General features: G+C 38.3%; 1 protein-coding gene across 1 annotated transcript in view; it reads right to left on the bottom strand.

Moving 5' to 3' along the window:
• Gk (glycerol kinase) overlaps positions 1 to 26,201 on the bottom strand; it is a 74,379-nt gene that overhangs the window by 14,959 nt on the left and 33,219 nt on the right. Inside the window, exons 6-13 of the mRNA XM_031364746.1 lie at positions 25,466 to 25,603; positions 22,672 to 22,781; positions 21,836 to 21,902; positions 20,764 to 20,781; positions 18,840 to 18,875; positions 18,369 to 18,436; positions 12,273 to 12,315; positions 11,583 to 11,663 (exon numbers count right to left, since the gene is read on the bottom strand). Coding sequence (XP_031220606.1) covers positions 11,583 to 11,663; positions 12,273 to 12,315; positions 18,369 to 18,436; positions 18,840 to 18,875; positions 20,764 to 20,781; positions 21,836 to 21,902; positions 22,672 to 22,781; positions 25,466 to 25,603 — 561 coding nt within the window. The remainder of the gene's footprint in view (positions 1 to 11,582; positions 11,664 to 12,272; positions 12,316 to 18,368; positions 18,437 to 18,839; positions 18,876 to 20,763; positions 20,782 to 21,835; positions 21,903 to 22,671; positions 22,782 to 25,465; positions 25,604 to 26,201) is intronic.

Below are 26,201 nucleotides of genomic sequence, written 5' to 3' on the forward strand. Positions count from 1 at the left end.
AGTATTTTCCTAGTGTACACTAGGCCCACAGTTTTATTCCCAGCATCACAAAAAAAGGGAAAAAAACCCAAAAAGATATTGTGGTACATAGACTATAGCTCAATAAAGCAATTATAAAAATATACTAGACCAGGGGTTTAGCTATGTCAGAGAGCTTATCTGGCATGTTTACAGTCCTGGGTTCAATCTCCAGTCCTACAAAAACATAGATAAACAAACAAACAGATCCTAAAGGCAAACATATATCAAAAACAATAATTAAGGACTAATTTATTATGCTAAAGTTTCATTCCCAAAATTACTTCTATTGAGTCATTGTGTTCCAAGTATCAGAATTTATTAAGTGTAGAAATGTTGCAGGAATAGTTAAAAAAAAATGAATCTACCCCGCAAACTCTCTTTCCTGCTGGAGCACATTCTAGTGCCATTGCCATCTGGCCTCAACACTAAGTCCCTGCCCTGCGGGTTCTTGCTATTTTCTCCCAGCTAGCAGCAACATCTTGCTCACATGCAACTCTTTCACAACCCCACAACCATCCATCTAGCGCCTAGTACCCTGGTAAAGCATGACTCTTAAGGCTTAATTATCTAATCAGGTTTATATAATAATAAGATCACAATTATAAGATGCCAAATAATAATTTCAGTGTCAAATGACAAAGACAATGTTTTTCATTAGATATTTTCTTTATTTACATGTCATATGATATCTCTTCCCAGTTTCCCCTCCAAAAAAACCAAAAAACCAAAAAAAACAAAAACAACAAGAACAAACTCCTGTTCCCTCCCCTCCTCCCCCCTCCCCCTGCTCACTATCTCTCCTGCCTACTGGCCCTGGCATTCCCCTACACTGGGGCACTGAACCTTCACAGGACTAAGGGCCTCTCCTCCCACTGATGACTGACTAGGCCATCCTCTGCTACATATGCTGCTGGAGCCATTGGTCCCACCATGTGTACTCTTTGGTTGGTGGTTTAGTCCCTGGATCTTGGAGGGTAGTAGGTAGTTCATATTGTTGTTTGTCCCAAGGGGCTGCAAACCCTTCCATTGAACTGAGTACAGGGTCACCAATGAAGAAGCTAGAGAAAAGACCCAAGGAGCTAAAGGGTTTAAAGACAATGTTTATCTTCATCATGGAGATAGAGGAAGATGACGATTCAGACCCCTTGTGGTTATAACAACCAGACTAAGATTTTTTTAATTGGGTCAAAGCATTGTCTTTATCATTTGACACTGAAATTATTGTATTAGCATCTTGTAATTGTGATCTTATTATTATATAAACCTGATTAGATAATTAAGCCTTAAGAGTCAAGCTTTACCGGATACTAGTCTAGGCGCTAGATGAATGATTGTGGGGGTGTGTAAAGAGTTGCATGTGAGCAAGATGTTGCTGCTAGCTGGGAGAAAATAGCAAGAACAATAGCAAGAACCAGCCGGGACTTAGTGTTGAGGCCGGACGGTACCTGCACTAGAATGTGCTCCGGCGGGAAAGAGAGTAAAAGGGGTGGTTTCATTTTTTTTTTTTAACTATTCCCACAACATAGAAATGTGTGTCCAGGTCAAATGACATGAATTTCAATTTGTCTCACTGGTAATTGTTTTGTACATCTGTAATTCTAGATGGAAGATGGAGAGAGAGGGACCTGGAGTTCAAGGCCATCCTGGGCCACTTAGTGAGTTAGAGTTTGAGCTACATGAGATTCTTCCTTAAATTAAAAAAGAAAACAAAAAAACAAGCAAAGAAAAAAATAAACAAAGGCTAGAGAGATGGCTCAGAGTTTGAGTTCTGACTGCTATGCCAGAGAACCCAGGTTCAATTCCCAGCATTCAGATGGCAGCTTACAACCAACTGAACCCCACACTCCCAGGTGACTCAATGCCCTCTTCTGGCCTCCCTGGGCACTGTAGACATATAGGTAGGCAAAATACCCATAGCCATAAAATAAAAAGAAAAGTTTAAAAAGTAAAGCAAACAAAATAAATCAACCAGCCAAATTGTCCCTTCTTGTTATCAGTTGCCAAAATGCAAGTGAATCAGAATAATACTGATGTATTCCAACAGTTCCTATGAAAAGTCACTCTATGTCCCCACAGAGGATAACAGTTTTGCTTTATAAAGTAACTTTATGTTTTATTAATGGTAGATTTATTAATTATTAAATGGTAGAATAAAAAAAGCAAAGTGAAACAAGTAAAATTAAAGCATTAACACAAAACATTAATGTAATTTGAAATATGTAATCAATATTAAAGTTACTGCATCCTTTTTTATACTGAGTTAAAAATCTAATATACATTTAAAATTATTATTATTATTATCATTATTATTATTATTGTGTGTTCATACACCTCTGCTGGAGTATAGGAGGGGAGGTTAGAGGATCACGTCCTGGAGTCGTGAGCTGGCTTACAAGGTAAAGGAGCTTGCCACCAAGCCTATTCACCAGAGCTCCACCCATGTGACTCACATGGCAGGAGGAGAGAACAGACTCTTTAAAAAAAGCTGACCTCTTGCCAGGTGGTGGTGGTGCACACCTTTAATCCCAGAACTCAGGAGACAGAGGCAGGCAGATCTCTGAGTTTGAGGCCAGCCTGGACTATAGAACAAGTTCCAGGACAGCCAGAGCTACATAATGAGACCATGTCTCAAAAAATAAAATAGATTTAAAACTCCTCTCTCAGCTCCATAGTAAGTTTGAAGTTAACTTAGGGTACATGAGATCTTGTTGAAAAAGACATTCACAAACAGCAAAAGCAGCTAAAGAAGAAAATAAATATATTTCAGCAGATGGTTAAAAAAATCAAGGTTTTGATTACAAGGTGACTACTATAAAGAATTATTTCAATTAAAGCAAATGCTTTAAAAACTACAAAGCAACGGAGCTACAACATGGATCAGTAAATAAAGGCACTGGCTACCAAGCCTGAGCCAGCCTACAGAATCCACACATTGGAGAGAACTGACTTTCAGAGCTGTCCTCTGACTTCCACACCTGCACTGAGGAATGTGAGCTCAAAGCCATCCAGTAAATAAAGACTTGGTTTTCAGGAGACAAGGAACGTTTTATTCTAACTGAAGGAATACAGTGAATAGACAACAATAAAAAGTGGCTAACATATGTATCTGAAACAAAGATATAGGTCTGATATCTGGATATAATTATTAAATTAAATAATTTAATAAAAATGAGATAAACCACTTAATAGAAAAAGAATCATGTATGGGTTGGAGAGATGGTTGATGGTTAAGAGCATTGGCTACTCTCCAGGACCCATATTCAGTTTCCTGCACCCACATCAGGTGGCTCACAACCACCTTCAACTCCAGCTCCAAGTGATCTGATAGGAGCCCTATTTTGGTCTCTGAGCATCTGCAAACACCCACACAGACAAACACACATAGACACAAATAAAAATAAATACATTCAGAAAAATGAATAGTTAAAAAGACATGTAGTCATCTGAATTGAGAGGCAGGAAACAGGATATAATATAATGTTTTGAAGCTGGACAGGAAAAGAATACATATTTGTCTACTCACCAAGTTACTATAAATTGCATGCTAAATGCAAAGCTCCAATTTTTCAATGTATCGTCTACAAATAGGAATAAGCTCTAGTTCTAACTCTTCATTTTAAGACTTTGGTGAACTTAAGACACTGGTAATGATGCACATAAGCATTTAAGCATCAACAGTTGCATGCTTCAATAGAAAATGAGAGGGTATTAAAAGAATCAAATAATAACAAGACAAGATGAATGTACTATTTAAAAACTAAACATGTACCCCTGTGTGTGAGTGTGTGCGTGTGTGTGTGTGTGTGTGTGTGTGCACATGTGTGTGCATCTGCGTACAAGCTCTTTCCTCAGATGTTATTTGTGGAAAGGATCTGTTACTGGGGTCTGAAGCTTACCAGTTATAGTAGACTGGGATTGCTGACCAGGGAGCCCTACAAATCCACTTATCTATGCCAAGTACAAATCACAATGCTCAATTGTTTTTCACCTGTGCTCTGAGGATCAAACTCAGGTCCTCATGTCTGGAAAGAACGCACCTTTAAAACTGGGCTACACCTCCTTCCCCTACAAGAATCTACATTATAAAAGTCCACAAAATGTTTAATAGTAGCAGATTCTTAATTGACATAGCTTTCATAATTCCTAATACTTACACTCTCTTATGATTGCCTGGTACAATGGAATCAATGAATTGCTCCTAATTAAAGGTAACAGGGTTATTCAACGATGAGTATGATCATGTGACATTAAGACCACTGCTCTTGTCTTTCTGGGCACTCTCCCGCCCCTTTATCCTTTGTGGAAGCTGGAGAAGCCCTGAGTGGAAAGGAACTACATACTTCATGTGGTCTCTAGAAGGTGAGAGTGGTCTCTGGCTGACAGAGAGAAAGAGAAGCCCTTCCCAGGAGAAGGAACTTTATCAGGCTGAAAGCAGATAGAATGCCAGATAAGCCCAGAGCCTTAGCCCACACCTATCTATAGCCTTTGAGATGCTAGATACCCAGCACTGAGAGGCAATGAATGAGTATTATTTTAAGTCATTCAACCTTGTTGTGCTAATACTGCTATATATCAAATCACCCAGCAACTCCAGAGGCTCCCACCTAAGATGCACAATCTTGCACAAGAATGAAAGCCTTTAAAAATAGTATTAGCATGGTAATCCTAAATCATACCAGTATAGACTAGACCAGTATAACAAAGAGACAGTTAAAGATGCTAGTAGAAGAATATAGAAGCCTCTAATGCTTATATTTAAAAGGAGAAAAGTACAGCTTAACATAAGATTTTGTATTGCCTATACACTTTGATGGGCTGTTAGGATAAATGGATGGACAAAGTGGACAGGTAGTCTGGCTTTCCTCTGAAAGCCTATGATGGGAGTCAGCAGTATTCCTACAAGTTGTCCTCTGAGCTCACACACGTCATGGCCCGCTCATGCAGCCAAGTGCTTACTTACATACACACACACACACACACACACACACACACACACACACACACAAGGCCTATGTTCTAGTAAGAAAATTCAGAACATGGAAGTCTCAAGGCCTAAGGAAGGTGAAAGTTCATGACTATATTACAGGCCCCCAAACGGAGGCTGGTTTTATGAAACAATACTTAGAAAAAAGAAGCGGAACAAGGAAAGGGAAAGCATGGCTTCAGGACCATAGTGTCCTACAGACAGATGACAGAGGGAAGACAGACCACATAACTGCCTTCCTTTGTTCTATTTTCTTCCATCACAGAGAAACGCTTTCCAACCAGAAATGGCAGGACAAAGCAAAACAGCTTGACGTGAGACTACAGTTTCAGAATAACATAAAGACCATGTTCCCTGATTCCTTTCCACATAAGATGAAGTGAGAACTCAGAGATTTAAAAATGTTAGGCCTAGAATCACTGGAGAGAAACGGGAAAAAAAAAATCCTCCTGGCAATGAAGAGGATGTAGAAGCTTACATAAACATAGTCAGTCTGTACTTTTAATGCGCTGTTTTATTTTTAAACCAAGGCGAAATGAAGAAAGAACTATAAAGTAGCATACACTGACATGGATATAAAGGAACATTCATGTGAACAAGAACGTACTGCAAGCATAGTGACTTCTGATTTATTTCTCTGCATGTGACAAGTAGGAGTGGTAGCCAGAAAGTGCTTCCTCAAGAGGAAACTAGTCCAAAATGCTTTGTGCAAGACAGGGAATACAGTCAAGCACAATGCTTGACGCCAGAGGCTTAGGACGAGCTCTGCTTGTGTAGGGGTATGAAAAAATAAACACTTGTCAACTTACTGACTAAGGCTATGCACAATGGAAGGTTCATAAAAATATGTTTAAATTCATGAAGAAATCCAGCTGGGCGGTGGTGGCGCACGCCTTTAATCCCAGCACTTGGGAGGCAGAGGCAGGCGGATTTCTGAGTTCGAGGCCAGCCTGGTCTACAGAGAGAGTTCCAGGACAGCCAGGACTACACAGAGAAACCCTGTCTCGAAAAAAAAAAAAAAATCCATAATAAAAGTTCAGCCACCAAACTCACCATCTGCAACAGAATTCATTTCAAACTGACAAAGACCTTAAAATGAGTGCTAAGGATGGCTGGAGAGATATATTGGGGCATGGCTTCCATTAGAAACAACAAGCACAACAAATGCACACACGGGACACACACTTCGAATCCAAAGACTGGGAAGGTTTAAGTAGGAAGCTGGCAAGTCTAAGTCCTGCTGGAACTACAGTGTGAGGGCCTTTCTCAAAACAAGCAGGAAATTGTGACTCAAGGGAAAAAGGAAACAAAATCAGCTAGATGTGAAAAGCAAACAAAAATCCCATTACTACAAATATTAAATGAAAGGAAAGGGACCAGCTCTAGAGCACACATAGATGAGGACATTAGTGATCCTCTACATTGCTTTTGGGTACAGCTCCCTAAGCTACTGTGACAAAGTGGTGGCAAGATGTACATGTACAATGCACACAGTCTATGGCATAGAGAGTTTGCTCTTATAAAATTGTGAGCATATATATGGGCATATATGTGTGTGTGTGTGTGTGTGTGTGCGTGTGTCAGAAGGCACATATACAAATGTTACATCTTCACTTTTTGTAATATGCAGACACCAAAGCCAATTCATATACAATCAAAACTTAAATTCTAAACTGCAGCAATGAGAAGAAGTAAAAAAATCATCTGTGTCTAAAGATAAGGTTAGATGTCATAAGAATACTGCTGAGTGAAAGAAGCCGGACCAAAGGATGCAGGACTGAGACTCACGAGCACATGGTCATTTTTTTTTAATCTCTCCCCGCCTACTCTAACCTATCATCATCATGTATAGTATTTAAGGTTACAGATTGGAGCCTTAGAACTATAAATAAATATAGGAAATGATTATGCTAAAAGTTAAGACACTGTTTCTCTCAGGGAACACAGAGACTACTGTGACTGTGGGTAGCATAAAGGGGTTCCTGAAAGTTAGTGGTGTTCTGTGACCTAATTTGAGCAAAGATTACATCATATTCTCTTTGTAATTATTTGATAAGCTGTACAGTAGTTTAATTCATATTTTTGTTATGTATTTTATCATTCAAATCAAATTTTAAACTTAAACATATTTTATTATATATATTCTCCTACTCTCTCTAACCATATTCTTTTTGAGATCTATTTTATGTGTATGGGTATTTGGCCTGTTTGCAGTACCGATGGAGGCCACAAGAGGGTGTCAGATTCCATGGGTCTGGAGTTGCAGAAGGCAGGAGTCACCATGTGGGTGCTGGGAATAGAAAGTCGGTCCTGTAAACTGCTAAGCCATCTCTCCAGCCATACTTCATATCTCTCTAGGTGTTGTCTTAACATTTCACAACACAAAACAAATGGTATCTTATGCATTTGGGTTTGTTTCCAAGAAATAATTTGGAAATGGAAGGTAGATACTGAGTAACTCACCAGGGATGCAGCACAGAGAAACAAAGAGATTAAATATATATAAACAAGGGTGGTTAACAGACAATGAAGCATGGTCTGAAAGGTTCCAATAGTCATCCAATAGCAAGTCCAGAAGAAGATGGAAGTAATGGTACAGGAGTAATATTTGAAGAGATAATTGCTGAGAACTTTCCAGATCTGATGATAGCCTGGGATCCAAGTACCTAACAGGACAAATAAAAATAAATCCAAACCCAGGCACATCACAGCAAAACTCTAGAGCACCAATGCTAAAGAGACAATGTTAAAAGTTCTCAGGCAATGAAAGAAACAATCTGTAAAGGAACTACATTTAAAGTAACAGAAGGGGTCTCATTAGTACCAAAGGCCAGCTGTGCTAGTTCCAATGCTCAGGAGGCAGAAGGAGAAAGATTTTTGTGGCCAGTCTAGGCCATGTCTCAAATAACTAAATGCATCCAATGGGATGTAGGAAAAATTGCTAATCTAGAAATGTATACTTTCCCCAAATGAGGAAAAAATAAGTAAAAGTTTAATATATGTGTACATACATACATACATACATACATACATACATACGGGGACACAAAAGGTATGGGAGCAAAGAAATGCTTCTGGGGCTGGGTGTGGTGGCAAATATGCATAATAAAAGCATTTGGCAGGCTGGGACAAGAACACTAGAGGCCAGCTGGTGATACACAGCAAGAGTAAGTCTCAAAACAATGATACTAGATACAGAAATGCATATAATGAGTCAATCAATATTAGTTACTCTCAATTGCAAAGAAGACTACCAATCATTGTATGCTGAAGGAAAAACAGACTTCAACATTGCTATCAGAGTTTCTAGGAGTAAAGTATTTGAGGTGCTCATCATGGTTGGGAGATTAAAACTATATAATATTTATACATACTTTTAGAAAACTAGTTGAATTCTATTTTTAAAATGTAAAAGAAAAAATAAGCTGGAAAAAAAATCTAATCCAAAGTACTCTCAAATCATCAGGCAAATGAAGGAAGACTCAAAAACCTGGCCATGGAGGTTCCCATCTGCAAGGCCTTCAGTTGGCAGGCGAGGCAGGAGGCCTTTTGAGGCTATGCAGGGACATCCTGCATTTGATTCCTGCTCAGGAATCAAAAACAAAAAAGGAATTGGGGACTAGAAGGCTAAAGACAGGCAGCTATAGCTTTGGTTTCTAAAGAGGGCAGAAAGTAAAGGTGTAATAGTTTTGATTCCTAAGCTTACCAACAATCTGCCAAATTAAAGGCATTAAGACTATAAGGGTTGAAAACTGACAAAAAGAATCAGTAAGAATTTGCCAAGTTTTATCAATCTAGCATGATTCCTAGTTTTAGTTTGTTTTGATTTTTTTAAAGATTTATTTATTTATTTTATGTGTAAGAGTACACTGTAGCTGTACAGCTGGCCCATGAGCCATCATGTGGCTGCTGGGAATTGAACTCAGGACCTCTGCTTGCTCTGACCTGGCTTGCTCCAGCCCTGCTTACTCTGGAGTAATACACTGTAGCTATCTTCAGATGCACCAGAAGAGGGCATCATGTGGTTGCTGGGATCCAAACTCAGGACCTTCAGAAGAGCAGTCAATGCCCTTACCCACTGAGCCATCTCACCAGCCCTGTTTTGATTTTTTAAATGTTTTAAGTATTTGTTAACTGTCAAAATATTTCAGTAAAGATAGAAATGGGGAATCCTATCTACTGATGTATTAAAAAATCTGGTTTTTATAGGTGTGTGGGTGTGTGTGTGTGGGTGTGGGTGGGTGTGGGTGTGTGCGTGTGCGCACGTGTGTGTGCGGATTATGGCAAATGAAATTACTTTGGATAATAGCAGAATGACCCTACAGAATTATCTTGGAGAGAGAGAGAGAGAAAGAGAGAGAGAGAGAGAGAGAGAGAGAGAGAGAGAGAGAGAGAGAGAGCCCTAGATTAGATGAACTGTACAGTTTTGTACAAATATACAATGGAGCAGGCTTGGCTTGAGAAAGAGAATATTTTAGCATATGCTCTAAGGACCAACACTATAAAGAAGTTATTAAACTAAATTAAATATGTTTTCAGGCCAGAATAGCAGAGCAATGCTTGTGATAAGAGAAACATGAATCACACTGTTGAGTACATGGAGAATATCTTTTTCTCTCTAGAAAGATAGGTAATTTGGAATCAAAGTTCAAAACTACCAAGCATATGAGTGATACCAGGTCACCCAGGCAGTTTAAATTGGATGAGGAAGAATCAGACAAACTGAAAGCTGCCTCCTAGCATTTGGAGATATAACAGATGGCCTAGGATTGTTTCTATGGATGCTACTAAGAAACAGTTTATAAGTAAGTGTGGTGGTAATGCCTATAACTCCATCACTCAAAAAGGAAAGTCAGGAGAAAGAGAAGTTATTCATCCTTAGCTATATGGCAAATTTTAGCCCTGTTTGAGATACACAAGACCCTGTCTCAATTTCAAAAAAAAAAAAAATTAAAAAAAATTGGCTCAGAATTTCTATCTTGAAACAGAAGTTTGGAGGGAGGCACTTATTGAAAAGGAGACAAGAGAAAGATTTCATATTGGGTGACATTGAGGAGTAAGGTAGGTGACCCCTGCCCTAGAGGCCTTTTCCCCCAGATCTAAAATTCCTAAAATTCTGTTTCTCATGCAAGGTCAAACAAAGTATATTAATAGTACTACAGATGCTGCTACAATTACTGGTAACCCTCCCCCAAAACATCCATCTTTTTACATGAGCAATGCTGTCCTTAGTGGTCTCCAAATTGGGGGCCAAAGGAGAAAAGGAGTTCATGGGATTTTAAATTCTGAAAAGTGTTAAGATAACTTTAATATAAGATGCCTTTGTGTAAAGAAAAGGGGTTGAGATAGTTGTGGATATGATAGTTGTGGATATAGTTTCAGCATAGGGCACTTGCCACCTAGCGGGTTCAAGACCCTAGGCTCAACCATCAGTAGTACTATGAAGAATGAGGAACAGTTTGGGAAGGGGTAGAAAAACTGGACTAATGTTCATCATGCTGTAGGCCTAACAGCAGAGAACATGTTTTAATTATGACTAGCAGTCAAAGCTCTTGACTATCATCCAGGCATTCTAAAAAAATGAATCCCAGTAAGTCCTTCCACCATTAGGCACACAGAGTTAGGGATGTAGCTCAGTGATAGGCACCTCCTAGAGGCCACGGAGCCAATCTCTAGCAGTCCATTTTAAAAGATCCACCATTGACTGTATATACATGATCCCAAGACACATGTCTGTTTTTACAAGAAATATTGCTTCTGGGACTCTACACCAACATTTTGCTCATTGTTTATTTCTTTTTGCATTGCTGGATCCTGAATCTAGGATTCACCTGGAGCCTTGAGAATGTTAGACAAAGTACTCCATCACCGAACTCTGTACCAACTCCTTTAATGGCTCTGTGCAAACCTACCATGTCCCATAGTTTTAGACTGATAAGGTCTTATTACAATTCGTAAAGGTATGTGAGAAAAGATGTTTCTCAGTATAAGTGGGACAAATCACACCCACACGATACTAGTGGAGACGCAAGTGAAGAGAGTTGCTCTGCCTTTCTGTGCCCAATGATCCCCTATGGAACACTGGGCGTTTTAGTCACAGAAAATTTAAAGCTGAAAGAAGCACTAAAATAAGACAATCTCATCATTGCACATTAAGGATAGAAAATTTGAGGTTTGTATGACAGGTAAATAATATCCCCAAGGTGACAACATCAATTGGTACCCACAACAGGGGAGATTACCATCTTTTCTCATGGGAGCCTACCTTGATGCCTAGTTTAATTCAAGGTTCTCTCTACCCAATCAAAGTCCAAAACACCTGGATTATTTTGAGTCCTATCTATTAAAATGTGTGAGAAAGCATGGTAATTGTTCCAGGTGTGGTTGCTCATGGAATTGCAGAGGGAAAAGGATTGCCATAAGTTTAAGGCCAATTTGAAACACAATACAGAGTTCTTGATCAGCAAGGGATACAAGATCCTGTCTCAGAATAACACCTTTCCCCCTGGAATGCATAGTCATTTTTATGAACTTTGAATGTATGTCATAACATCTGTACTGATCGAAAAGAACTTACTTCCAATGCATAATACACAGGTTTGTCTCTGCCAAGTTTATAAGCTACAGTTGTCAGAAGGCCATGTTCAGAAAATACACACTGTAAGAAAGAAAAACAAAGATTTTAGTGTGGAAAAAAATGTAAAGGATAGTACAAAGACATTTTTCTTTTTGACACAGTTTTACTGTGTTAAACTTCTTAGTCTAGAATTCACCAGGCTAAGCTGGCCTTGAACTCACAGAGATCTGCCCACCTCTGCCTCCCAAATGCTGGGATTAAAGGCATGTGCCACCACGCCCAGTTAAAATAAATCATGTTTATTCATAATAATTCTATCAATAAAATAATAATGATTAGAAGTAAGTCTGAGTCATTGATAATAAGAACACATTCAGCCTGCTAAAACATCATTCTTTGTTTCAAACTGGATTTTCACTAAGAATCTGACATGGTACTAAGACTATATTTTCCATTAACACAATCAAAAGAACACATCTGAAATTTAAAAAAGCATACAAGGCCTCTTATTAGAATCTCTCAAATTTTATGATTTTTTCCATCATTTCGATTGAATCAAGTTAAACCGAGATAAAGATTAAGTAAAAGATGAAGGCCCCAAAAGCAAATTAATAACAAATTATATTCAAGTATTATGTATAAGAATGTAAAGAAGACTTTCATCAATCTGAATTCAAAAGAAAAACCAACCTTATGGCCCGTGTTACACAGTAAGAAGCACCCTGTTCCATACCTATAGGTGGAGGCAGAATGAACAGTTTGGCAATTTTATCAAAAGCAAATAGCAAAACTTTCGTACTACAAATGATCAAAACTGATATTTTCCTTAGTACGACTAAAGTCATTTTATGAAAAGTACTGAAGCTAACAAACATCACACACTAAATCCTCTTTTAGACTATTTAAAAAGTAAGTCTAGGAGGAAATGTTGAGAGCAATTAATGGGGAAAATGCAGGTATAGAATTTAACACTTAGTCATAAGCCAAGGTTTGTGTTTGTAAAATATGACTGGATTCCAACCAATTATACATCCAGTTGCAGTTAAGTTACTACCAGTCTACACAGGGTGAAGCACCGTGACTAATAGGCATTCAGCAATAGAGTTGGCTAGCTTAGCTCTGTCACTAATAATAGCTATAAACTGAGAAACACCACTAGGTTCTGGCAGGGTGAAAGACAGAACATGGAATAGCAGAAAGGGTAGCTCGAAAGCTAAGACAAAAGCGACATACAAGGGAAAAGCTATTTGAGGCTCGCTGATCTCATTCTCTCTGCAGGGTCATGTATGCCAACAGTGGTGGGATAATCAAAATCAGAACTCAGCACGCTTGATATGAAAGAACTGAACTTCATGGCAGTCTTATCAGCACAAAAGCTTTGGACTCAGCCACAAGCCTAGCACTTGAACATAATGGATAGTTCTGACTTGTGTATGGAAGATCAGTTACTAACCCCAATGATACTAGCAAGGGTCACAGAGAAAGAGTTTTAAAGTGAGCAGAGATAACAAGGCTGCTACAGCCACAGTTGACTCTGCCTGTGGTAGTTTAAATAGGAATGCCTCTCCCTCCGGCAACAATAGACTCATATGTTTGAATGCTTGGTCATAAGGAGTGCCAGTATTAGGAGGTGTGGCCTTATTAGAGAAAATGTGCCACTGGGGGTGGGCTTTGAGGTTTCAGAAGCTCAGACCAGACCCAGTGCCTCATTCTGTCTTCCGATTGCCTCCAGATCCAGATATAGAACTCTCAGCTCCTTCTCCAGCACCATGTCTGCCTGTGTGCCACCATGCTTCCCACCATGACAAGAGTGGTCTCAACCTCTGAAACTATAAGCCAGCCCCAATTAAATGTTTTTCTTATTAAGAGTTGCTATGGTCTTGGTGTCTCTCTACAGCAAGAGAAACCCTAACTAAGACACTGCCTGAGGCCGGGCGGTGGTGGCACACACCTTTAATCCCAGCACTTGGGAGGCAGGCGGATTTCTGAGTTTGAGGCCAGCCTGGTCTACAGAGTGAGTTCCAGGACAGCCAGGGCTATACAGAGAAACCCTGTCTTGAAAAACAAAACAAAACAAAACAACAACAACAAAAAAAAGACACTGCCTGAGCTTGGAATTCCTGCTCCACAAGTCTTGCCCCTATGCCTTGTGCAACCATGGTTTTAACAGTGTTACTGACATTCTAATAGTGCCTAATCTCCATGCTGGCAGAAGAACCTATTACTCTTATCCTACTGGCTCCATTGTTCTTGGGCAACAAACATAAGCCAAATGCATTTTCCTTGATAAATATTTTCTTCTTACAACATTATTATGAGTAAGGTTTATCTCAAAATATTCCATTTCTTTCTAAGTGAATTTTTGGCTTGCTATATGAACAGGTGACACACCCAAGAGGAATGGGACTACTGAATGCTTTAGTTTGTAGAAACACTTGTCAAATACACTAAGCATAGGCAATGTATTTACAAATTAAAGCATATAAGTTACAGTACTTTTTACTGCCCCATCACTAAAATGGAAGCTTCTCATCTCCCCATGCTTTTTTTTTGTTTGTTTGTTTTATGAAGCTGAGATGGGATTTTAAAGTAAAAAGAAAGGCACTCAAGAAAAAATAAAATAAAACCATGCCTAAGAGTATGGATGTGGGCTTTTCAAAGAAGAGTTATAGTTTACTGAAATATATTTTAAATGCAGATTTTATGTTTTATTCTATTACTTTGTATTGGCCTGGATGACCTGGAACTTGTTATGTTAACTAGGCTGGCCTTGGAATTCTGAAACAGTAAACTAGCCCCAATAAAATGTTTTCTTTTCATAAGAGTTGTCCTGGTCACAGTAACAAACCCTAAGACACTCCCTAAGCTTGGATTTTCTGCATGACAAGTCTTGCTCCTATGCTAGATCCTCCTGCCTCTGCCTCTAGAGTGCTAGGCTCAAAGACCCATGACAACATACCTGACAATGGGCTGGAGAAGTGGCCCAGCAGTTAAGATAACTTGTTGCACTTTTTTGGAGGACAAGGTTTCTATTCCCAGCACCCACAACCACCTACAACTCCAGTTCCAGCTTATTGGAAGCTCTCCTTTGACTTCGATGTATACCAAGCACATGTGTTGTGCAAACATACATGTGGACAAAACACTTACATTAAAACCACTTATACTTAACTCACTTTGCATTTCCTTGTGTGTATAGTACATAACTTAGCAGTACTACAAACATGGTCCCAACACAAACTGTTTTACTGGACCTTTTCCATACACTGAGTAATCCTAACCTTCTGTCTGTTACTGGATCTAGACCTTACAACTAATTCTCCCTTGGCTCCCTGCAGTGCCCTATGTATTCCTGTAGTCGCCTTTTCTGTCCTCATCCTCGGAGTCTGTAGTATTAGGGTACAATGGCTTATACCACAGGTTCCTGCCCTCTAGCTTTTCCTTGCACTGACCCAAGCCTGTCATTTTATTAACTGACATAATGTTCAGAAGTTATCCATTACCAATCAAATAGAAAAGAAGAAAAGGAAACAAAACAAACAAACAAAAATCTTGGCCTGGAATTTACAGCTTTACAGAATGTTTATGGTGTGAATGAAATATCCCTCATTGGCTCACAATCTGAACATTTGGTCCCCAGCTACTGGGGCTATTTTGGGAAGTTGTGGATGCTTTGGGAGATGAGGCCTAGCTGGAGGATATCCATCACTGGATGTGTGCCTTTGAGGGTTATACTAAGTCCTCAATCTACTGTCCCCCTTTTCTTCCTCCTGTCTGCCAGGATAGGAATTTCTCCAAGACATGTTCCTCCAAATACCACCTACCCTGACAGCCCTGTTTCTTTGTTTTTAATGCTGAGTACCTCAGGCTGATGTGGAACTCACCACTTATCACAGACTGTCTGACAAGTGCCTGGTATGCAAGCCAGAGCCACTGGGCTCATGGTGTCTTATTTTCCACCATGTCCCTACCCTATTGTTCTCTTCATTCTCTATACTAAATCTTCCTATTTGTGTCTTCCTTATTAAGTGTCTGCTATACTCTCCAGCACTGCTCATTCTAGAAAACATCTCACTACTAGCATCATGGTTTTTTTATACTGTTGGAATCAAGTCCAGGGTGATCACCTGTGATTTTTCTGACCTTACTTCAAAAGCCCATGACATTATTGCAATGTGTCTTATGTCATAGATACTGAAAAAACTATTACTTCACTTCAATTAATAATTTGGCAGGCAATGGCAAAGAGAGAAAAGAACAGAAGAGAGGAACATGAAAGCGATTTTACTGGGTCCCTATTATATACTGTATACTGTGCTAGCTAATGGACTTACAGAGATAACATCTAACTTACCTACATTAGTGTTCCTGGCAGAGGAGGAAAGGGGAAAAAAACCAGCCTACATTTCTGTGACTCCTGATTCGGTTGCTGGAACCCTGATTCAAAGAAAAATGTTTCCACACTTATGTTGACTCATGCTCCTTCCTAACCTGAGGTCACCACAACCCCCAAAGAATTTTCATACATCCTTTTCCAAACAAACTTTCATTCAAATAAGGTCATCCTTTCACATAAGGGTGGCTGGTCCTGCTGAATTACAGTAGCATTTATTTTAGGGTTGTTAGAGTTTTCATTATTTGTAGAAAAATGAACGTAATCATCTAAGTCAAAAATAACAAAGTCATCATGGGAGAGTGTGCCTGCAATCACACCATTATTTTCCCAGAACTGGGGAGATAAGGACAGGAATTTCATAGCAAGTCTAAGGACAGACTGAGCTACATGAAACCTTGCCTGAAAAGGTCTGCTGATGCATGCCTATAATCTTAACACCTGGAAGACTGAGGCAGAAGGATGATGAGTTTCACAGCAGGCTGAGATGCAGTGCAAGCTCCAGGCAAAGTGTTTACACAGCAAGTGCCTATGTAAACAACAACAACAACAACAACAAATCCAAAACAACAAAATCAACAAACATTCGCAAACAAAATAAAACAACAAATCCAAACCAACTAACAAAAATCCTTGATGACAGAATTAGGAAATTTTCATAAAAAAAAAAAAAAAAGAACAAACAACATCAAAGATACAATCTTCTAGGCCACAGAATCAGCAGAGCAGGGCTCAAGGGGGCTCACAGAGATCAGGAAGCTTGTAGGGATCTGACCTAGGTCCTCTGCATAGATGTAATGGCTGTGTAGCTTGGTGTTCTTATGGGAATACTACCATGGGGGAGGGGAGAGAGACAGAGACACTGTCCCTGACTCTTTTGTGGACTTGTTGCCTTGTCCAGCCTCAGTACGATGGCATGCACCTGGTCTTACTGTAGCTTGCTATGTTGTGTTTGGTTGAAGTCCCTAGGAGGCCTGCTCTTTGCTGAGGCGAGGAAGATCAGGATGAGGATGGGGATGGCGGTCGGTTGGGTGGTAGTGGAGGATCTGGGAGAGAGGAGAGGTAGAAGAGGGGGAGATGGGGGAAGGAGCAACCATAGCTAGGATGTAATATATAAGAGAAGAATAAAAGAAAAAAGCTGGGCTGGAGAAATGGCTCAGCGGTTAAGTGGTTAAGGCTGCTCTTCTAGAGGTCAACTCCCAGCAACCACATGGTGGCTCACAACCATCTGTAATGGGATCTGACACCCTCTTCTGGGGTGTCTGAAGACAGCTGTAGTGTACTCACATAAAACAAACAAACAAATAAATAAATCTTTCTAAGAAGCTATAAATATATTTAAGTTTTAAAAAGCAAACAAATATTTATAAAATATAAAACAAAGGTGGGAAAGATATAGTCTTATTGTAGGTTTATGAAAATATTTTCTATACAGGGCAGACAGTAAACAATAGCTATCTAGCGCCACAACTAAAGCACACAATGAACTAATGCGCAAATATTATGCTTCTGGCTAACTAGCTTCATGACACTACATGAATTAATTATTCTTTTTAAATCTTTGTTATCTGACATATAACATAGGAATAATAGGATTCCCAAATAATAGGATATAAGTAGATTGAGTGAGATACCTCAAGTATATGGACCATTACATATAAAACAGTAGCTATTATCTGAGCATGTATTTTAATTATCACTATTATTTCAGCTCTTGGAATATATTGTTTCTACCACTCAATATATGGAACGGGGTAGGCACTTATTTTTAATAACAACAAATTAAGAGAAAAGAATAGGCGAAAAACATTATCAAGTTTTATTTCATTCTCGCTGTTCCTAATCAGGATTAATATCCTACAAAAATATGGTTTTGAGAACTTAAGCAGGATAATACACTGAAAATTATTTTTATTATGGCTTTTCCTCATTTCTTCACAACTCACACTGATCAGCTACCTAGTTTGAAATTCTGTAGGTTAGAGTCAGGTTCTATCTCAAAAACACCAAAGCCAAATTAAAAATAAAAGATAAAATCAGACATAGGGATGTGGTTGATTTGGCAGAATGCTAGCCAATGTGCATGAGATCCTGGGTGTAATCCCCAGTGTGGCATAAAACCAGGTGTCTGGTGTCCTGGCATAGGACTATAAGTTGGGTATTTGAGTTAGTCAGGAAGATCAGGGATTTCAGGCCATCCTAGGCCGTATAAGACTGAAGGCAGAGAGAAAAAGAGTAAAAGGAGGAGAAAGGTAGAAACAAATTGTAAACACAATGTGTATCTTGATCCATACTAAAGTGATTAAAGTCTTGCCTTTAGGCTGAGCTTTTGAAGCCCCAGGAGATAGAAGTAAACAAAACCTTGTTTCTTAAGCCGGGTCTCTGAAACTCACGTGTTTTTGGCTTGTCCATCCTGGAAGCACATTTGTCCCACCAAAGCAGCAGACTGGTCCCCCAAACACTAAAATTATAAATGACAATAAAAAAATAAGAATGCTGAGGCACTACTAATTTCCTTTCCTCAAGAGCCATAGGTTTATTTTTGTGTCCTCTAATTTATCAAGAAGTGAAGTATCTATGCCTTACGTTTCCTCCCATTAGGATTTCACCCATTTTTTAATCAAGTTAAGACATAAGAAGGGAGAGTTAGAATTCATCTTCCTCCCTCCCTCCCTATTCCCTCCCCCTCCCCTTCCTTATTCCTCTTCTCCCCACCCTACCCCCCCTTTCTGGAGACACAATCTCATGTAACCCAGGCTGGCCTCTAACTTACTATGTGGGTGACTTAAAGAGGAGGTAAACCACAATGTAGGATAGGGGTGGGAGTAGGGAGTGACAGGAAGATATGTGGTGCGGATACTTACCCCAGATATTGGGACACCTTCCAAGGCCCCAGCTTTCTGATAAAATTGTTTAAAAAGGGATTAGGAACAGTCACAAAAAACTTGGCTCCAGTAACATAACTTTAATAGTAATGAACAAGAAGAGCAACATGCCAATGGAGGTGAGCCGACAAGACAAAGCAAGTGTTTCAGGTATACGAGCAGGACAGAGACTAGAAGTGTTCATAGAGTAACAAGAGATGGGGCATTGGAAAAGGAACATAAAACACTAGACTGGCAGTCAGGAAACACAGGCTCTTCTGATTAGTTAGTATTAGGCCATAAGCAGGCTGCTGAATCATGCTACACAATTTATTTACAAAATGACAACTGGGCTACAGGATCACAGATTTAAGTTAGTGCTTTGATGTGGTTGCTGCTCTTATGGAACAAGCAACACATTTTTCAATAACAATCAATCTAGTGTGGAACATAGTTTCCGGAAGGCTGTATTTTATCAACTAACTCTTTTCTACTCAAGCTACTTTTAAGACACCAGAGTGCTTAGATTTCAGATATTTGTTCAAAGAAAGTTTAATTTAGACAAGTAGCAATTAATTTATGAATATTAGGTTTTTTTTTATTTTAACCAGTATAGCCAATAAGAAACAAACTGAGATTTAAGTGATTGGTTGCCAAAATTTTATAAAACAGCTTTAAAAAAAAAGCCATATTACAAGGCTGAGGATATATCTCAGTGCTACAGCTATTGCCTACTGGTCCTTGGGGTCTAGTTTCCAGAGGCCACAGTAGGGAAAACATTACTGAAGAGCAATTTGTGCTGACCTTAAGGGATTAGAGGAATTAAGGAATGTGATCTATAAAGTAAGGATGATGTACCAGTAAAAACCCTAAGTGAAAAACTTCACATTGACTCCTTTGCCTACCATTTGTTAGCAAATGGCCCTGGGAACTGTAGTGCCCTAGCCATTAACATAAAAACAGTAACAATCTTATCCTCATGAATTTTTGATAGTATGAAATGCCATATATATATGTGTGTGTGTATATATATGTATGTACATATATATATATATATATATATATGGAGTCAAATAGCAAAATAGAAAATGCCCTGTATATTCTTACTATTACTTCCTTTCTTTCATGCTTCCTGGTTAAAGACTCGCTATTTTTCAAGGCTGGATTTTAGTGCTAGAGATCAAATTCAGGGCCTACTAAAAAGTAAGCAAGTAGTCTACTATTGAGCTATACTCCCTGCCTAAAACCTGATATTTTTATTAATTGTATATAGTCTTTGAAAATGAGTCTGGATACTAATGAAAGCTAGACTAGATAAAAGGCTTAACTATGAATCATTATGAAACCTAGAGGTCTTTTATTTTGATATATTATAAAAAGTCTGCTTATACTTCCAAAATTATCAAACTTTTAACACAATCTAAGGAATGTTCAGGCATATAAAGCGCTCCGTTTTCTTTATTTGGACAGGCTTCTGGAGGATTCCAGGAGGGTCCTAAGAGGGAGCATGCAGAAAAAGTGACAGTGCATTTCCAACTAACTGGTCTGAAACACTGGACAAGATATTATATAAGACAGATCCACAGGATATTTAAAAACCATTTCTAATGTCCCTACTGTGTTAAAGGCCAAAGTCCATCACAATAGTACTTTGCAGTGGGTAGCATGCAAATCTCTGGATCCCCCAGAATTTTAGAAACATTGATTTTAACCTTATGGAAAATATAAATGAATAAACAAGATTCTGCTTCCTGTAAAAAAAAATACCTATTAATATGACTATAGCTTATAATAGTTTGGAAGGTCATGAAATTTCTAAATACATCTGTTTAGAGAACAGACTTAGGCTTGTCTGAAAGACATGGAAATGCACTGTATCTTTTGGAAATGAATGAGTAGTATAATCGGTGGGTAGCCTACTCACCAGGCTATGAGAGATTTTCTACAGTCAGCAAGGGGGAGAGAGGAGGACACAAGCATAATATTTTAAGTGCAAGAGAAAAGTAGGCCAATTTAATGCTTTCTTTCATTATCCTCTGAAGCTATTTAAAAAATAGCTTCTTTTGCTCTGACCCAAGTGAGTTTGTGATCATTCTGAAACTATGAAAGCACTGTAGATAAGCAGTGGCTATGGCTGCCTTGAGTAATTGAATATTGCCTTAAAAAGCCTTATTCCACACAGAGCACTCAAAAATTCCTGCTCAACCATTAACTAGATCATTTGGCATTCATTTCATTTTGATTAACTCTATGAATGGAGTTCCTAATATTTTTCATGAAATGACTACTTTTGAAGTTTCTTTAAATTTATTTTTAAATTTTATCATGCATTTCGAACGTGTGTGCTCAAATACTAGTTCATACCCTCCTAAAGGTTTCTATTCCTGATGCATGACTACAAATTTTTAAAGATGCTAAGCATAGTTACTTTTCTCCCTCTGGGTTTAAGGAAAATACCCATTAAGGAAATAGCCTTAATTAGCAACCTAATTTAGAAACAGATTCTTTGCTTTCTTTGTTAAATTGTTCCAACTGACAAAGAAGGAAATATATAACAATGGTTTGGCCATTGAAAGGGATTAACTAGGAAAAAGAACACTAGTTGTGACTAGCACCTGCCCTAAATTAAAAGCAGACATCACAGCTACTACAGTTATATGGAAGGATAAACTCTCCCAAACATTGCCACACCACTGTTGGGTGTTAGGTTATCTACAGTACTTTAAAATATTAATATTCAAATGACAGAAACAATATTATTGAAAGGAAAGCCAATTAAAGTTTATAAATAGAACATCAATTGGTAGTAAGGACTCTGAAGTTTTTAGTTATATAGCCATTTAAAAACATTAAATTCTTATTTTACATACTACCAACATTCACAGAGAAAGTCCCAAATCCCAAGCTATAAAACATAAGAAAGTTAACTACTGAATTCTAAATGGCAAAGGCCTTTCTTTCTTAATGAAATCCCTTCCTCCTACTATTTACTTTACCATTAGGCCATAGATCTCAGAAGAACTCCGAACATTGGGAAGAATTTCCATAGGAATTCCAAAAAATCTGAAAAAGAATAGCTTGGGGTATAAAACACTGTTTTGAATAAACATGTAAACAGTTTAAATACATATAATTGGAAAATAGGTGCACCTGATCACAGAATCCAATAGTGACAAACACATGAGTGTAGAGAACATAACTGTATGTTTGGGTATTTAACAGTCGAAACTTAATAGACCAAATCAGTATTAATTTTAAAGTACACTCAGGAAGCAAAGAACTGTTCTAAAAGAGGCTAACCCATAAAGAATAATTAATATGACCTGTTTATTCTACATGCAGTAGTCATGGTTGGTGAGATGGCTCAAGAGGTAAGGGCACTTACCATGGAACCGAATGGCCAGAGTTTGATACATGGAAGTCAAAGGGCAGGAAGAAACTGACTTGTACAAGTACCCTCTGGCCTATATACACTAACCTCAGCCTTTGTGTTCTAGAATGTGAATGTGTACACCCACATATAATATATAAAGTTAAAACACACATATACAATAGAATCTGGGTGTAGTAGTTCATACCTATAATCCCAAACCTCATGAGTCTGAGGCAGGGGAGTCACCACAAATTCAAGATTAGCCTGGGCAACAGTGAGATATTAAGCCACAACAACGCCCCCCAAACAATAAAATAAAAAACCCTCATACAAATAGAGACTTGCATACTGTAGTTGAAATATCAACAATATATGTTAATATACAATGACCATTTGCAACCAGTACAATTCAGGTTCTAAACGTACAGAAGAATGTATAGGGAAAACTGCATAACTTACTCGCAGAGCTCTTTATCCCATTCCAAAGAATGAATGTTAAAAAGCATTGTCCTGCTTGCGTTTGTTACATCTGTACAGTGGACACCCCCATGGATTCCTCCTGTTAAACTCTAGGTGGAATGAAAGGAACAGAGTAAGTCTGAATTAATCTGCAGTTTTATTTATATGTTGTCAAGGACAATTGTCAGCAACAGGGTACATAAAACAAGTGGAAGAACCAAACACTTCAATAATTGAGGTCTCAGCAGCACTCAAAATATAATGTGAGCTATACATGTAATTTTAAAATGTCCAGTAGCTGTGCCTGCAAGATGGCTCATCAAGTAAAGGCACTTACTGCTAAGCTTTGATGGATGGACCTGACTCCTGGGACCCATATAGTAGAAAAAAAGAGCTGACAAGTGCTATGACAGGCATTTGCCCTCATGCTCCCAGAGGTAATAAAAAAAAAGGTAGTTACATTAAAAACAAGTATAAAACTATAATATATAACTGCATTTCCTATATTTCATCTTATTTAGCTACTACATCATATCTAAAATAATATATGAACACATAATCAATAAAAATATTATTACTATACTTTCTTTGGTCTTAAATCTGAAATCCAGTGTGTATTTTAAATTTGTAATTTGTCAGTTCAGACTGACAGTGCTCAAATATTCACAGCGTCTCTTATGTGCCTATTGTATTCATGCAATTGTAGTCAATACCTGGCTAAGCAAATGTCAGTCAGGTTTGTGTTTTAATCTTTTATCTTTGGAAAATACAGACCTTTACAAACTTTGATTAGGTGGAATTTACCTCTTCAAAGGTTTATAGGAAACCTGTCTATTCTTGTTTTCTTTTTTTTAATAACACCTCTTTCTGCATATATCTTGAAAGCAGAATTTTAAGCTCTCTATAACACTTTGGGAAGCAATGGCACCTTCCTTTGAGTGTAAGAAGGGGTCAAAGAAAAGAACAAAGGTAGAGAAATAGCATCCCAGGGGGTGTAGCCCCAAGATGTACCTTCCTGTCTCCTGCAGCTGGTAGTTCCCCATTTCCTATATCATTCTGCTTCAAGGCCATTGCTAGAGCTATACATTCAACTGTGACTGACATATGAGAAAACAGTTGTCTTCTACAAAGCACAAAGTATGCATTCCCTGGCCAACTACAGAAGAGTGGAAAAGGTAACTAACTCTTCCAACATGTTCTAAAGACCTGCTGTATGGATTGCATAAATGAGAATAAGGACAATACTAGCTTAAAATTCCCATAAATGTTGAAAAAGTTCCTCACATAGTTACTGAAGTACTCACAAATGGAATTATGTGAATATAGATGAAAAAAGATTGGCACAATGGTTTATGATCTTATAGTTGGCTTACTGTATTGCCTACGTCGGCTACAGTACCGCCTGTTTGGGTGCATATTAACAAAAAAAATACCCATAATAAGTGTAACAGGGATAAAAAAAAGAGAGAACATAAACCACAAAAAGACATATAAAGATACATATTGTGGAGCTAAAGCTCAGCAATTAAGAGAATTAATCCAGGTTCAATCACCAGCACCCACACATCAGTTGACAACTATATCAAGTCTAGTCCCAAGGACTATGACTCCCTCTTGTGGTATCAGAGGACACTGCATGCACATGGTACACACACATACAGGCAAAATACCCATGAACACAAATAATAAAATAATTTAAAAAAATGCCGGGCAGTGGTGGTGGCTCACACCTTTAATCCCAGCACTTGGGAGGCAGAGGCAGGTAGATTTCTGAGTTCAAGGCCAGCCTGGTCTACAGAGTGAGTTCCAGGACAGCCAGGGCTATACAGAGAAACCCTGTCTCAAAAAACCAAAAATAAATAAATAAATAAATAAATAAATAATCTATATTACAATCCAGGTGTGATGGCATATACATATAATCACAGAACTTGGGAGGCAGAGGTAGGTGGATATTTATGTTCTTCACAGAAAGTTCTAGGTCACCCACCCAGGGCTACATAGTGAAATCCTGTCAGAAAGACAGAAAGAGAGGGGGGAGGGGGAGAGAGGGGAAGATGGAGGCAGAGACAGAGAAAGAGAGAGAGAGAGAGAGAGAGAGAGAGAGAGAGAGAGAGAGAGAGAAAGAGAGAATGTAAATGGCTTAATGTAGTGACCTTTGTGTGTTTCTCAAGTCTCAGGAGACAGAGGTCAGAGGAGGATTGGCATAAGTTTAAATCTGACAGGGTCTACACAATGAACTGCAGACCAGTCTGGTCTATATACTGAGACGATATCTCAAAATGCCAAAACAAGAAAAATAATGGGTCATACAAATATCTAAGATGGTAATTATTACTGACCTGTATTCAGCTCTGGACAAAATATTTTAATATAAAATTATGCTATGGTTTAGTTTTCTATCCTGGCATGATTTCACAAGAGAAAGTTATCAAATGTTGACAGTGAAGGAGAAAAGAAGTGTAGATATTTTACTGTGTAAAATAGTTATTTCTTCTTAGAAATGGCTACTGGGCTAGAAGAAAATGATAGGCCTAGATTACTTGCCTAAAAGATAAGAGTTGGCAAATATGGTTTTGGTAATTATCTTCCACTGTCACTCAAATCAAACAAGAAAAATAAAAGAAGCAGATACAAGTATCTCTCAAATGGAGGCTGAGTCATTCTGGTGCCTTTTGAGTAGTTTTTCCCAATAACGATGCTAAATAAAAGTCCAAAGTGTTAGTAGAATACAGGACAGTTAAAAAAAAATCCCCCAAAACATTTTTTCTGCATACATCACATTTAAACATACCCAAATAAGCCATGAATCAATGGTCCCAAAAAGAGCTCTATTTTCTTCAACAGCCTCTTGGACCTTTTTCACATTGTCAAGGAGCCAACGAAGTTTCACTGCACTGAAGTAAGTGCTAAGTGGAAGGCCTGTCTTGGACTAAAACAGGAAGTTCAGTCAGTAAATTAGACTTAGCAGAGTTGAAAGCAAGGCCTCTAAACAAAAGAACTCAACAAAAAATAAACTGGTTAGTAGTTCTATTAGGAATTCTCTTTGAAGGACTTTGAAATGGAAGTACTTTTTCTAGCCCGTGGTACATGAAAACACGTTCATGGACAAAGATCAGAGTGATTATGTTGGCAGTTCAAAGAGCAGCCACGTAAGCAAGGTAAAGAGAAAACTAAGCAATACACCATCTTCTAATTAGATAGTGACAATATAATGTCATTGTACAATAAACTGCTCATCTGTAGATCCTAAACCAAAATTTTACACTTTAGTTTTCTTTTTATGGTAGATTGTGATTATTTAATAGTCATAAATCAATAACAAGAACATTATTCTCAAACACATAGCTTAATAACATACTATATTCTGTGTGCATACATACATACTCAAATAACAGAGTAATACAAACTTAATAGAAAATAAATACACCAGAGCTCAATGACATGCCAGATTAAAGCAAAATGGAATTTCTGTACACTAGACAGCAGCTGGCTAAAGTCAGCAAATACAATGAATGCGTAAAGCTAAA

Source organism: Mastomys coucha, chromosome X (assembly GCF_008632895.1).
Source record: "Mastomys coucha isolate ucsf_1 chromosome X, UCSF_Mcou_1, whole genome shotgun sequence".
Taxonomy (NCBI): Eukaryota; Metazoa; Chordata; class Mammalia; order Rodentia; family Muridae; genus Mastomys; species Mastomys coucha.